Source organism: Ochotona princeps, chromosome 29 (assembly GCF_030435755.1).
Source record: "Ochotona princeps isolate mOchPri1 chromosome 29, mOchPri1.hap1, whole genome shotgun sequence".
NCBI lineage: Eukaryota > Metazoa > Chordata > Mammalia > Lagomorpha > Ochotonidae > Ochotona > Ochotona princeps.
The window spans coordinates 14,635,850-14,649,502 of NC_080860.1; the positions used below are offsets into that span (position 1 = coordinate 14,635,850).

Genomic DNA, 13,653 nt, shown 5'->3' on the forward strand with positions numbered 1-13,653 from the left:
CTACCAGGCTTGTGGTGTGTTACACAGCAACCGGAGACAGACATAGCTGGGAGGACAGGACACCCCAGCTTATCCTGAACAGAGTTCTCTGCATATCTAACAACTGTGCCGAACTTCATCCTAGGGATGTATCGGTCCCCGACACCTGGAGAAACTTCCACACATCAGGCCATTTCCCATCTTTGGGCTTGTACACTTGTCACCACACACTGAGTTGAGTCAATCCTAGAAACAGAATTTTGTCAGGTCGAAAGGAACAGAGTCACAACTCCGTGGGATGAGTTCCACCCACATTAAACTCCCCCAGGCAACGAACGCGAGGGCCTGTTTCAGCACCTCTTACCAACTGAGGTGTTATCAAACTGACATCAAGCTAACCTCGTATTCCAGCATGGCACACACTCGATTCACTTGGGTAGTTTCATCTCTTCAGGCACACCAGGCTCATGCCACACTGCCCTGCAGGAAGTGAGATCAACCTAGATCCGGAGGGACACTCGGGCTTTGGGCAGAGGCAGGAGGTGGGGAGCCGAGCAGCACCCCAGGTCACGGCGAGCAGGGCAGAACCCGGCGGGCAGGCTCAAGCCGCAGCTGCCAGTGACTGGCGAGGCAGGCCTTCCGCTGGGGGAGAGCGAGCCAGCGGGCACAGCACTGGACCGGGAGCTAGAGCTTCCATGCTGGCACCAGTTAAGTGATCTTGAGAAAACAGGCTTACCCGGCCTTCGGTTTCTTTACTTGTGGAACAAGGATATCAGCCTGAACCCAAACTTTCTCTCCTTACAGAACTCTAAGTTCACAAGAAATCTCTTAAGACAACTGTGCTGGGCAAGACACGGGGAGCTCTTCAGCCCACACCTGCTCGCTGCACCCTCACCCACGGAGTCAAACTCTTAGGCTGACAGCCAGCAGGAGCCAGACAGCCTGGATGGCTTTACCCCCTTCAGCAACAAGAACTATCCCATCTCAGCACTGCCCAGTACCTCTATTGGGCTTGCCTCCACTCCTCCACTTAAGGGGCGCCCTTAGAGGGCAGTAGGGGTGACCGACACAAAGACTGTGAGGGCCAGTTCCTGTGTGAGGGGCCCAAGAGGATTTATGTATGTGTGTACTGGGGCACTGAGGGTGGGGCCTGTGCCACCCATCAAACACCTCAGCATCCCTCCTGCCTTTCTGAACTTGCTATCCCAGCTGTGCTCTTTGAAATCCTGTGCATTGATCACGCACCAGCCTAAGACCCTCGCCGACTCCCCGGGCTGTGTCTGGCCCACTCGGAATGGAAGCCTCGAGGGGCAGGGGAGACTGTCGACTCCAGCGGGAACTGTCCTTTTACAAGTACACAAGCACTCCGATTCCTTCCTTCCTTTTCCCAACATGCAGGCCTACAATCGTCAAGGACAGGACCCAGTGAGAGCAGGGATGCAGCAGGGACAGAGAGGCTCCCTGGTGTCTGTCACGGACACTCATCCTGAGGGACACACGCCAGACAGAACAGGCCTCATGGCTAGCTGCTCCCTGGAACGAGGGCTGGGCCAGAGCCTCCCGCTCGGCCCTCAACACCAGCCCGGAGCGCCCCTCCTCTCCGTGGATCACAGCCCCAACGTCGCAGTGCGCTCAGTCCTTCCATCGCGCGTCACAGCGAGGAGCACAGACCAAGGGCCACTTCCACAGCAACACTGGCGGCACTGCCGACAGCAGTGAGAACACAGTCACCCATACAGTGGACGACTACTCGGCCACAAAAAGGAACAGAGCAGTGACACATGTTACGGTATGGACAAACTCTGAAACCATCAGGTCAACCAAAGCAGACAGCGGACACGGCAGGCTGTGCACTGCAGCATTCCATTAAGACGGCAAACTCAGAGACAGAATACAGATCAGCGGCTGCAAAAAGCTGGGGGAAGAGAGCGAGCGGTGAGCGTGCCTGAGCACGGGTACAAGGTTTCCTCTGGTTGACAGCCAAGTTCCAGAGCCAGAGCGTGACGATGCGGCCACACCTGCAAGGCGTGCCGTGCCACTCAACTGCACACGGAAAATTGTGTTCTGTGCATTTTATCAGTGAAAAAAACAATCTGTGAATTCAACAAATTCTACAGTGAATTTTCAGGAGTTCTGGGAAGCCAAGCCACACGTGCACAGCAGAGCCCTAGAATCTGAAGCCTGGCTATTTTCTTGACAAAGACTGTGTGGCGTCATCTGGGCCGAGTGCACCCCAAACCTCATCAACCCCCACACCTTCAGCCCACCCAACTTGGGCAGATGCAGAGCTGTCTTCCGGAGGCCAGCAGCGCCTTCTCCTGCCCCTGTGGCTGTGCTGGTGGGCAAGGGACTGAGAACGAGGGCTCTCAGGGCCTTCAGCACCTGTCTTGCTTATCTGGTTCTGTCCACCCACACCTGTGCCCACCCACACTGCCTCGGCGCAGATTTGCACCTGCGGGCAGGAACAAAGCACTGCTTTTCCACCCCAAGGGAAAAAAAGAAATCAAAGGTGCCTTGTCCTCTTGCTGGGCCACAGCAGGGACTTGCAACTCACGAGCAGGATGGGCTCAGCTGCCCAGCACACTGTTTTCAAACACCACGGCGCTTTAATGCCTGGCCACACCTGCTCTTGTGGTCACACAGGCTCACTACTCCTAGCTGTATCTCCCCATCACTCACACACAGGTGAAGCCTCCTCATCCCACAAAGCCAGCACCCGCAGCATCAGGAGAAACGATGCCCCTGTGGACTGCAGGGGAGGGACACTCGGCCAGGTACTCCAAAGACTGACAAGCCCGTGAGACGTGGAAGCCTGGGTCCCAGCACCTGGGATACAGGACACACAGCCAGGGAACATCACGGCTGGAAGGCAGCGAGAGCAATGACAATGTGGCATTCCCATGTGTGCTGTTTTGAGACAAAATGTGCTCATTTCTGAGGATAAAAAAAGTCCATGTAATTTCAAAGGTGGAAATACTCAGGAAGTGGAAGTAATTCTGATCACAGCACAACAAAATTTAGTTTATATACAGATGTCCAGATGGAGCTAAGGCTCTCATCGGTGGAATATGGCTTAGAAAAGATCCATTATTTAAAGATCAAGGGAAAATTTATAAAGAACGTACTCCCCCTCCCAGTGAAGACGCATAACTGCACTGCATGTCTACTGGTAATTCTTAGACCGAAGCAGCGCTTGTACCAAACGCAAAACTTGCCCTCAGGACAGGTCACCTTCTCTCTGGAGTTTCTGCAACACGGAGCTGGAGAGGTGCGCCCTCACCCTGGTGTGCAAGAGCAGACTGCACAGAGGGAAGTGACGCTTTACAGAGAACAGCGGTGACAGATACTTACTGCTGGTTCAACTTGACTTCGGTCTGCAATATCTATGTGGACAATTTCAACCGTTTTCCATGTGTTTGGATCTAAACCATGTACCTATTAAGTGACAAAGCAAAATAAAACAACTGTAGGTTATTCTTACGGGTTTTATGGCTGTGTATACACACACACACACACACGTACTTCTAAAGCTCATGGAATAATGTAATTGAAAGGAAGTATCACTCAGGAGCATAACTTACAGAGAGAAGGAGAGACAGAAAAGATCTTCTGTCCAATGTCTCACTATCCAAACCAACCGAAGCTGAGCCAATTTGAAGCCAGGAGACAGGAGCTTCTTATGTGTCTTCCATGCGGGTACAGGGCGCCAATGCTTTGGGCCGTCCTGCACTGCTTTTCCAGGCCTCAAGCAGGGAGCTGGATGGGAAGTGGTGCAGCTGGGACACACACCAGCAGATCCCCGCACTTGCAAAGTGAGTATTTAGCCTCTGAACCTTTGTCCTAGGCCCTACCATGAACTGTCTGATGACCTCTCATGTAATCTTGGGGGTTTCTCAGCACAATATGGAGAATTTAAAAATTCAAAATACTGCAGCCAGCATGGTGGCTCAACAGGCTAATAATCTACCTGTCAGTGCTGGTACCCCACATGGCTGATGGTTCATGTCCCAGCTCCTCTGCTTCTGATCTAGGCCTCTGCTACTGGCCCATGAAAAGCAGCAGAAGATGGACCCACACTTATGAGTTCCTATACCCACACAAGAAATCTGGAAAAAGTTCCAGGCTTGTGGCTTCAGATCAGTTCAACGTCGGCCACCGAGGCCACCTGGGGGTGAAACAGTAGATGTAACATCTCTCTCAGAGGTCTTTCTGTAAATCTATCTTTCAAATAAAAATAAATACAATTTAAAAAAAAATCCAAAGTATTGCTGCAATTGTTAGGTGTCTAAAATCTTACGCCTAGAAATCCTTTATTATTCCTTATAACTTGAAACATTGAATGTGTATGTGTGTATAGACAATGCCAAACAAATTTGTTGTAAAAATGTATTTTTGTAAGTTCTTACAGATGATTTATACAAACAAAATGGGCATGACCTGTGTTTAATGCAAATGATACATGAAGTTCCTGCAACCCCCGAAGTTCTATAAACCCTAAAACACAGATTTTAAGAACCGCACTCTACGGTTGAAAACGCCTTCTGAGTCCAATTATCCTAAAGCTATTCAATTTCAGTGTGATGTCAACTCCTCTACTCTTCATGTTATTCAATCATTTATTTCTGAAATTCTGTCTACGAACTAATTAAGGCTTGTTTAAAAACTGCCAGAAGACACATCCATCTGAAAGCTGAAAATAGCAGATTAAATCGTATCAGATCGTGTCATTTAGACCCTAAACTTCAGCCACTATGAAAAAACAACATGACATGTCAAATGATCACTTGACAGGAAACTGAATACTAAATTAAAATTCCAAAATTCTGTTCTTTGACATCAATAATGTAATGACATGGTAATAGAAGATTAAGAATGGACGTGACCACCATCATTAATTTCTTCCTCCTGTGACAGCCACATCACACAACTGGAAGAGCAGTCGCCAAACGGCAGGACGCAGCAGCAAGCAGGGCTCCGGGCCAGGCGCCCGAGCCGGCAGCTCCCTGGCCTCTGCTTCTGCAGCAGGTCAGCGGGTGCTGCTGCCTCTACTCCAGGGGTCCCACCCCTGAGAACTAAGGGCCAAGAGGGGAAAAAAATGCCAGATGCCCCCCAGGCCTTCCCTCCCGTCACAAGCAGCCAAGTGAGGAGCCTATAGCATCCGTGTGAGTTATGCCAAGTCCTTCCTCCCACGCCTCTGCGCCAGTTCCCGGACACCAACCCATGCCCCAGCAAGCAGGTGGAGGGCAGCACAGCCATCGACCTGCCCCGTACAGCAGCTCTGGCAAACGCACAGAGGAAGACGACCTGCCAACAAGTCCTGCAACTGGACTGGGGTTATCTGTGGACTGTGTCTCCAGGCTGCCATATTCCAGAAAAAAAAGAAAAACACAGCAATTCCACCAGGGTCCATCTGAGCGCCGAGCTGCTCCTGGCCTCGGCTCCCCCGCTGCCCGCTCATTCTGCTGAAGACACAGTGGGCTGCAGACGGCAATCCTATTTCCAGGGCTGCCTGCATCAAAAGTACCGTTCAAACTTACATTTTCTAATGTTCCCAAGTCTGGTTTGTGCCATGTTTCAATTTTAATGAAGAAGTCATCTTTCATATATTCATTCTGCGGAAAACACAACAGGACGACAGTCAGCTTTCGGCTCTCTGTGGCTCACGCCCGTGAAAGCTTTCCCAGCACTCGCGTGTGCACACACCGCCATACACACTCGTACTCTGAGCACAGACACTCACGAGCTACTGGTTCTTACAGGCTTATCAGGTACACCAGACACTACAGGCCTTTAAACAACTCAAGCAACCAGAACGTGTCATGCAGCACACAGGGCTAATGAAGAAGTTACGAGGCTGGTGAGCAACTCTGACATTCAAACAAAGTTGCAGATCAAAATGCAATCACTAAGGAGATTCTGAGAGAGCACTAGCAATAATAGCCCATTCACACTGCAGTGTGTGGGCGGGTGTGTGGGCTGCTTGGCCAACAGGGGGAGCAGTCACACAGGGTAGTGCAGCTTCAGTTACAAAAACAAACAAACAAACAAACAAACAAAAAAATGCAACGTTTTACAGTTTTACTCACCGTTACAACTGAAGCACAGCACAGCGAACAGGCAAGCAATAAAAGGAAAGAGTTCAACACATTAATTACAGTCAATGAAATCTGTGCCAATATTTAACATCACAAGAACTAAATTTTCTGAAAACACAGAACCGTTAGAACCTGTATCTGCATAACAGTTTTCTCATACAGTACAAATAAAAACTGAAGAACTTTTCAATAATGCAAAAACACTGTCCATAGGCAAACCATTTACTTCTGAGATTCACTCAGCCAAGGGCAGGACGTTATTTCAACAGCCAGTCACATTACATGGCTGTGAGAATAAAACACACTGAAAGACCCCTCGGAGTGTGGGCACCCTTCTTGAAGGTTACTGTACTGGGCACTGGCACCCCACATGGGCACTAGTTGGCGTCTTAGCTGCCCCACTTTCGATCCACTCCCTGCTAATGTGCCTGGGAGAGTAGTGGAAAAGGGCCCCAAATCCATGGGAGACTCTGAGGAAGCTGCTGGCTTTGCATGGGCACAGTTCTGTGGGCATTCAGCGAGTGAACCAGCAGATGGAAGGATTTAACTCTGCTTTTCAAAAAAAAAGAATATTAAAAAACAAAACAAAAACATCCCTGCAGTCCCCTGCTCACCCCCTGGAGTGCGGCCAGCAGGGACAGGGAACCCAGCTGGCAGTACCCAATGCAGCCCACCCCTCCCATCGCACACACAGTGACGGAGACTGCGCGAGGCCTCCCTCCACAGGACCTCGGCTCGGGCAGCCCGGTCCTCCCGCGCGGGGCCCGGGGAGCAGTGGTCACAGGGCCCCAGGCTTACTTGTTCTACAGTAGGGGTAGGCGTTCCAGGCCTTTTCGTGAAACACCAAGGAACCCTCGGGAGCAATCATCCTCACGAAGGCAGGAACTTTGCTGCAAGAGGAGCAGGATTTATCTTCACGCTCTGAACCTGATGCTATTTCTCAGGCTATCATCAAGGCTGTACTCCAATCCCACAGGAACCAAGGAGAGAACGTAGGTGAAAACCACGCACTGACTCACAATCTCTAACCGTAGAGAGAAGCTCTGATGTTTATCAGAAACAATTCCCTTTCCAAGCAGCCTCTGCTCTGTCCCCTGACGTGAAATCCAAGGAGTGCTGACAGCGCTCGACTCACAACACAACATGGGCATCCTGAGAGCAGCTAGGACTGCGTCCTCTAGTTCTCCTCCAGAAAAAAGGGCTTCCCGAGAAAAGCTTAAAACACATTATAGAAGAGACTAACGAATGCTGACAATGTGAAACACACATGAGAAAATGAGAAACTGAAGTATAAGCAAGTCTAAACTGTTGTAGGCGTCAGATGACTGCTAACAGTGGCTTGAGACGCACACCGGGAAACCCGGAGCGAACTCAGGAACCACCTCCACAGAGAGTGGGCACAGGGCACCCACAGAGACCTCACACACACAGGAAACACTGCTCGGTGACCAGACAGTGGGCACAGGGCACCCACACACCTCACACACACTGGAAACACTGCTCGGTGACCAGACAGTGGGCACAGGGCACTCACACACCTCACACTAGAAACACTGCTCGGTGACCAGACAGTGGGCACAGGGCACCCACAGACACCTCTCAAACTAGAAACACCGCTCAGTGACAGACTAGTGGAGGATGAGCCTTCAAGGAACGCATTGGTGTGACCAGCTTTACTGTACAGAGCTTAGTGTCTACAGGCCCAGGGGTTTTGTGTGCACTGGACTCAAATCCCAACATCAGCACTTGGAAGCTGCACAATGCTGGGCACGCTAGTGGGCATTATCTGGACTTTCTCACTCTCCTAATCTGCAGGATCACACAGGAGTGAGCCAGGCAGTGACATGCCCAGCACACTGCGTACCACAGTGAGCACTCAGCAGAACGGGAGCTGCTGTTTGTCAATCACAAGTTGACAATAGACCTGGTATGTGCACAGGCCGTTTCCCATTTACATCTTCCATCAACTCCATGAGGTACATGTGACGTCATCCCCTCTTAGAACCAGGCTTTAAGTGGTTAAATAACTACAGGTCAAAGCCAGGTCCCCACCTTCAAGCACAGATGCACATCACAGCTGCTCATGAGCAAATGTTTAAGCCCCAACCAAAGCAACAGGGCTCAGAAAGCCACCTCAGCTGTCCAGACCCAGTGTCGGCCACCACCTCTATGTTAGATAGTACAGGCATGGGAAGGTGATGCCAAGGACCTCCACAGCAGTCAGGGCTGGGCAAGCCCAAAGGTAAGAACGAGGAACGTCTTTTCATTTGTATCCCGGCACTGGGCTCCTGGGCCACAGGGACAGGCAGGGTCTGGCGCCTTGTTGTAGTAGGCTTAGCTTCTGATTGCAGCACCAGCATCCTGTATGTGCGCCTATTCATGTCCCGGCTATGGCATGTCTGATCCAGCTCCCTGCTTATGGCTTGGGAAAGCTGGGAAAGCAACAGAGGACGGCCCAAGTCCTTGGGCCCCTACACCCCTAAGTTGTTCCTGGCTTCAGAACGGCTCAGCTCTGGCTGCTGTGCGCATGTGGGGAGTGAACCAGCACAAACACGCACCCAGAAGGTATTCTCGAGAGGGAATCATACAGTTTAAGACCACCCTTCATTACTTGGGAGTGGACAGGAATGATGGTGGCAAATTAATTTAAAATAAAGAACTAAATCTAAGAACCAAAAGATTGTTAGAAGAGAAAAAGATCTCTTGAATCTTGAACTGGGCAATGATTTCTTAGGTATGACCCTGAAGTTATAAACCAAAGAAGGAAACAGACAAACCGAACCTCATCTAAATTAAAGTTTCCAGAGACACTGTGAAGAAAGTGAAGGCGATTCACACAAGGGGGAGGAAAAACTTGCAAACCATCTGGCGGCTGATAAGGAACTAGTATCAGAGACACACAGAAAAACCTCCTATAACTCAACAGTGAAGACGATTCAATTAAAAAATAGATTAAAGATCTGAATAGATTCGTCTACAAAGATATAGTAACAGGGCCAAAATGGATACAGAAACATGCTCAGTATCATTACCATACGGAAAATGAAAATTAAAATCACCGCGAAACACCATTTCACACACAGTAGGATCTCTGTAATAAAGATAAAATGTGTCGGCGAGGATGTGGAGACACTGCAGTCTTCAGGCGGGGCTAGTGAGGCTTCAGCCACTCTGAGCAAGTCTGGGAAGTTCCTCCTGAAGAGCTCTGCTGTGGCCCAGCCCTTCCTCGTACAGTACGCGTGCACCCAGAACTGAAAACGCCGTAGGCCAAAGCAGAAACAACTCAGATGGACAACTGAGCCAAGGGAACAGCCGCGGTATTCCTGTGCCATGCGGGTTGTTCCACAGTAAAGATGAAGCGGTGCTCACCAGGCTGGTGACATGGATGAACCTACGACACCACGTGTGTCAAGGCTCTTCAATGTCCACAGAAAACAGACGTGGTCATTAAGGCCGTACTGACAGAAAACATTCTATAATCCACGTGTAATTTTTCAAACTTGGTGCTTTCCATGCACTGTTTAAACACCTCTCCATGTGATTCCATTTTCTCTAAAATGTCCAAAAATAAGCACATCTTTAGGGACAGGAAGTTAATCAGAGGTCGCCAGGAACCGAGGGGAGGGACAAGAGGAAGGAAATGCTTGGGGTATCAGGAACGCCCAAGGCAGGTGCTTGAAGAGACCCTGTGTGACGCCGCACTGCGGGCCTGAGTGTCTGGGCTTGGGCCCGGCCTCTCGCCAGAGGTATCCAGGGGGCACAGGGTTGACTCAAGGCCTCTCCACTGACTGCAGGAAGCCATCAGAGTTCTGAGCTCCAGGCTTTGGCCTGGTCCAAAAAGTCCAGCTGGCCTATAGGGAGCGAACCAGCAGACTGATGGTCTTTCTCTATCTGCCTTTCAAATAAAATGAAAAACAGGAAGGAAAAAGTTCACTGTTCTGAGATTAGATGATAACAGTCGCGTAACTGCGTAAATCCAGTAAAAAAAATATTGCTAAATGTGTATTTTAAAAGGATTTTATCATGAATTTTGTTAAAGAGGTGACAGGAAAAGTTGAACAGAGCTACTGAAGGTCAAGGATTAGCGTGGCAGTGATGGAGATGCATGAGAGCAGGGAGGACACAACACAGCTTTCCAGGGCCCCGTGCGATGCCCAGGCAGCTAACGTCCTCACTTGCACATCGGGATCCCATATGGGCACCGGTTCTAATCCCAGCAGCTCCACTTCCCATCCAGCTCCCTGCTTGTGGCCTGGGAAAGCAGTCAGGGACGGCCCAGAGCCTTGGGACCCTGCACCCGCGTGGGAGACCCGGAAGATCAGCTCAGTTCTGGCCACTGCAGCTGACGAGTCAATCAATGGATGGAATATCTGACTCTCCAATAAAAGTAAATAAATATTAAAAAAAAAAAAAAAAACAAAACGAAAGAAACGTGCTAGCAGCAAGTGCAATACATGAATTGATTTCAGGTGGTCAGAATTAAAAAGAAAAGAAAAGAAAAAAAAAAAAGCTGAGTGCCAATAATGGGATACCAAGTGAGCAGCTTCTGGGAGATCTCAGACTGTGAAGTATTGAAAACTGTGAAAAACAGAGAACACGTTCACTTAGGAAAAGAGCAGTAATAAAACATGAGACATAAAGAGGACATGATGATGGCCTGGGTAGGATCACTCCCGATTCAGAAAGTTCTGTACAAAACACAAGACTAAACCATGCCAAGGACAGAGCGACATCTTCTAAGTGTTTAATTCTGACTGTATTTACTTACTAGTTAGCAAGGCTAACTTCTTACTTGTCTAAGATGTTCCGAGATCAAGCATGTATGAATAATTTTTGCATTCTCAGGTGATGTAAACAACTTATATTTCTGGCAAATGACTGTTTTTCTTCCTCAAGTGAACTCACACCTTGACCAATAAAGATTCAAAAGAACAGTATGTCGCCTTGGCAGAGTTGCTGGTCTGCTGGGTCCTCAAGGGGGTGCTCTGTCAGGGGCTCGAACTGGCATCCACTGGGGAAGCAGGTGCTGCAGGCTATACCAGAATGCCAGCCAGAAAACAGATGGGATTTCAATAAACTCCCTGCTGTTTCAATCTTAGGAAATGAAGTTGTCCTGCAGTTGGCAAAACTCTACAAACTCTCCATCACCCTGGACTGACTGAAGCTGGTGAAGGCCCAGTGTTGTTAAGAGGAAAACACAGAATACAGCTGTCACGCCCCAAGGGAAGGCGAGCGGAGAGCAGGCACGGGCGTTGGAGGCGGGCTCTCAGCCGAGCCCCAGGTCTTTCTCAGCAACAAGGGGGAAATTCTCTGCATGGCAAGTGCCTTCCTCCCACACTGTCACTTTCTAGCAATCAGGCTCAGGACAGACACGCTGAGGTGTGCAGATGAGCAGCAGCAGCGGGGAGTCTAGTGCAGAGGAACCAACGGGATCTAATGGAGCCAAGACCACGTCTGCCCAGGAGCGTTCCAGGGCTGTGTTCAGAGAGACAGACAGGAGATGTTCACACCCCAAATAATGGGTAGGCGGAGCTGAGCAGAGCTTCCAGGGCACTGAACAGCAGGGGCTTGCTGGCGGCCACAGGCTCCTGTCCTGGATGGGACTACAGATGGGAATACGTGGATAAACCTGAGTAGCTTTATTTTGAAAGGAGACTTCAAAGAACTGTGAGAAAATAAGATATAGCGAAACACATCATTTGGGAAGAAATTTTCTGACTTCCTGTGGAGTTGCCTTCAAGAGATAGAAAATATTCCGTGGCTCCTACAGAGCTCGGCAAAAGCAGAGCAAAGAGGTGGACAGGGCAGGTTCTGGCTTGGGCAGAATGCCTTTTCCAGACAGCAGCGGCCCGTTTTCCTGCTGCGGGAGTGAACACGCACCCACCCCCAGCTTTCACCGGAACCCAGTAAGCAGCCAGAGTCTGAAACACGAGCTCCCGTGTAGCAGTACACAGTGAGCCAGGAGCCTCACTGCTTTCCAAGATTTCTTAGGTGACATCTACGGAACTCAGACACTAGAATGTCACCTGCAATGAGTCATTAGCTTTTGATGATTTCTCAGCCGTCTGATTGAGGCTAAGTACATATAGCTTGCCAAGAAATACTCGGATAAAACGGGAAGCACACTGGCTACGGAATTCCAGTGCTTCAGTTACATTGGCTGACACCTATCCCAGCATTCCAGGCATCTCAAATGTACAGTAACACGTGGCTGGCCTGAGAGCCAGACTTATACTCTCAGCGTTGGCATGCGGTGGCAGCGTGCACAGCCTCACTAAGATAGCAGCACTGCAGCAGCAAACACACAGCAGCAACCAGGCCATGTCCCCGGGCTCTAACACCTTCTGCTTCAGCAAGGTGAACTGGCACCACTGAGGAAAAGGCTGCAACATAAAAAACAAAAACAAAAACAAAAACAAAAACGGAAAAATGGCTCAGAATCCTTTCACTCTCTGGATTTTCCTTTTTACGAGAAAGAAAAACTATGTTAAACACCATTTCCGAGCCATCGTAGGTCCCACCTCCCTGCAGAGGGATCAGATTCTCATGCTGGGTAGTGATTCACCTGGCAGCACACACTGCCACGCGTGTCCTACCACCGGCCAAGATAAGGCTAACCTGCAGGGGTCAGGGCTGTGGCCCAGCGAGACCTGAGGCCCACACGGGTGCCGCTTCCTGTCCGTCCAGCTCCCTGTTAACGTGTCAGGGCAAGCAGACGACACCCGAAGGGCCTGGGTCCTGGTCATCCACACGGCAGATCCAGGGCTCTTGTTCTGGGCTGGCTGCAGCCATCGGGGGAGTGACCAGCAGGTGGAAGGTTTCTCCCATGATCTCCCCATTCCCTATAATCCTGCCTTTCAAGTAACTAAATTAATGATATAGACTGCACCACCCAAAATGCCAATTTTTTTCTGTCTAGGGACACTTTTTTTTTTTTTAATTTTTGGATATTGAACCATCTATCACATCCTGTCTGAGAAGTGTTAGTTCTAGGGCTTGAGAATACCAAAATTCAAAGTTGAACTTCCTTACCTAGAATAGCATGGAAACCACACACATCCTCCCATACACTTTAAGTCATCTCTGGAAAACTCAGAATTCCAAGAGAGTGTAAGTGCTGTCACTCTGACGCTACACCTGACTGTTGAGGGGAGACGGCAGAACAAGCTCTGCACGCATCCCGGACAGATGGAGCTACTACCCTCCAATGTTCCCATCTGAGTGCCACAGACACAGAGGGCTGACTGTTCAAGTGCTGACAAACGACAAGAAATCTGATAGGATAGTTACTGTCGTGCTTTTCAAGTCAAATCTATAACAGAAGGAAAAATTTAAAAAGCTGCGTTCTGAAAGCCAATAAAAATCTGAGTTCTATAAGATGACGACTTAATATTTCATTGTTACATTTCTCTAAACCAGGCAGTAAAATTTACCTTATAAAACGTGAATTCTAAAGCAGTATGATTAATTTCATTATGAATTGAATAAAGGAAACAGAAAGATGAGAGATTGCCTCTTCTTTTAATTTGGGGAGACTACTGATATAATGGAGTATCAGAGTCACTGACAGCTGCCATGG

At 49.4% G+C, this 13,653-nt stretch overlaps 1 protein-coding gene across 2 annotated transcripts in view; it reads right to left on the reverse strand.

The window, feature by feature from the left end:
* The window catches only part of PITPNB (phosphatidylinositol transfer protein beta), a 53,507-nt gene that overhangs the window by 31,272 nt on the left and 8,582 nt on the right, over positions 1–13,653 (reverse strand). For both annotated transcript variants that reach the window (XM_058656524.1, XM_058656523.1), the window contains exons 4-7: positions 6,873–6,964; positions 6,066–6,073; positions 5,517–5,591; positions 3,331–3,414 (exon numbers count right to left, since the gene is read on the reverse strand). In XM_058656524.1, the coding sequence (XP_058512507.1) occupies positions 3,331–3,414; positions 5,517–5,591; positions 6,066–6,073; positions 6,873–6,964 (259 nt within the window). The remainder of the gene's footprint in view (positions 1–3,330; positions 3,415–5,516; positions 5,592–6,065; positions 6,074–6,872; positions 6,965–13,653) is intronic.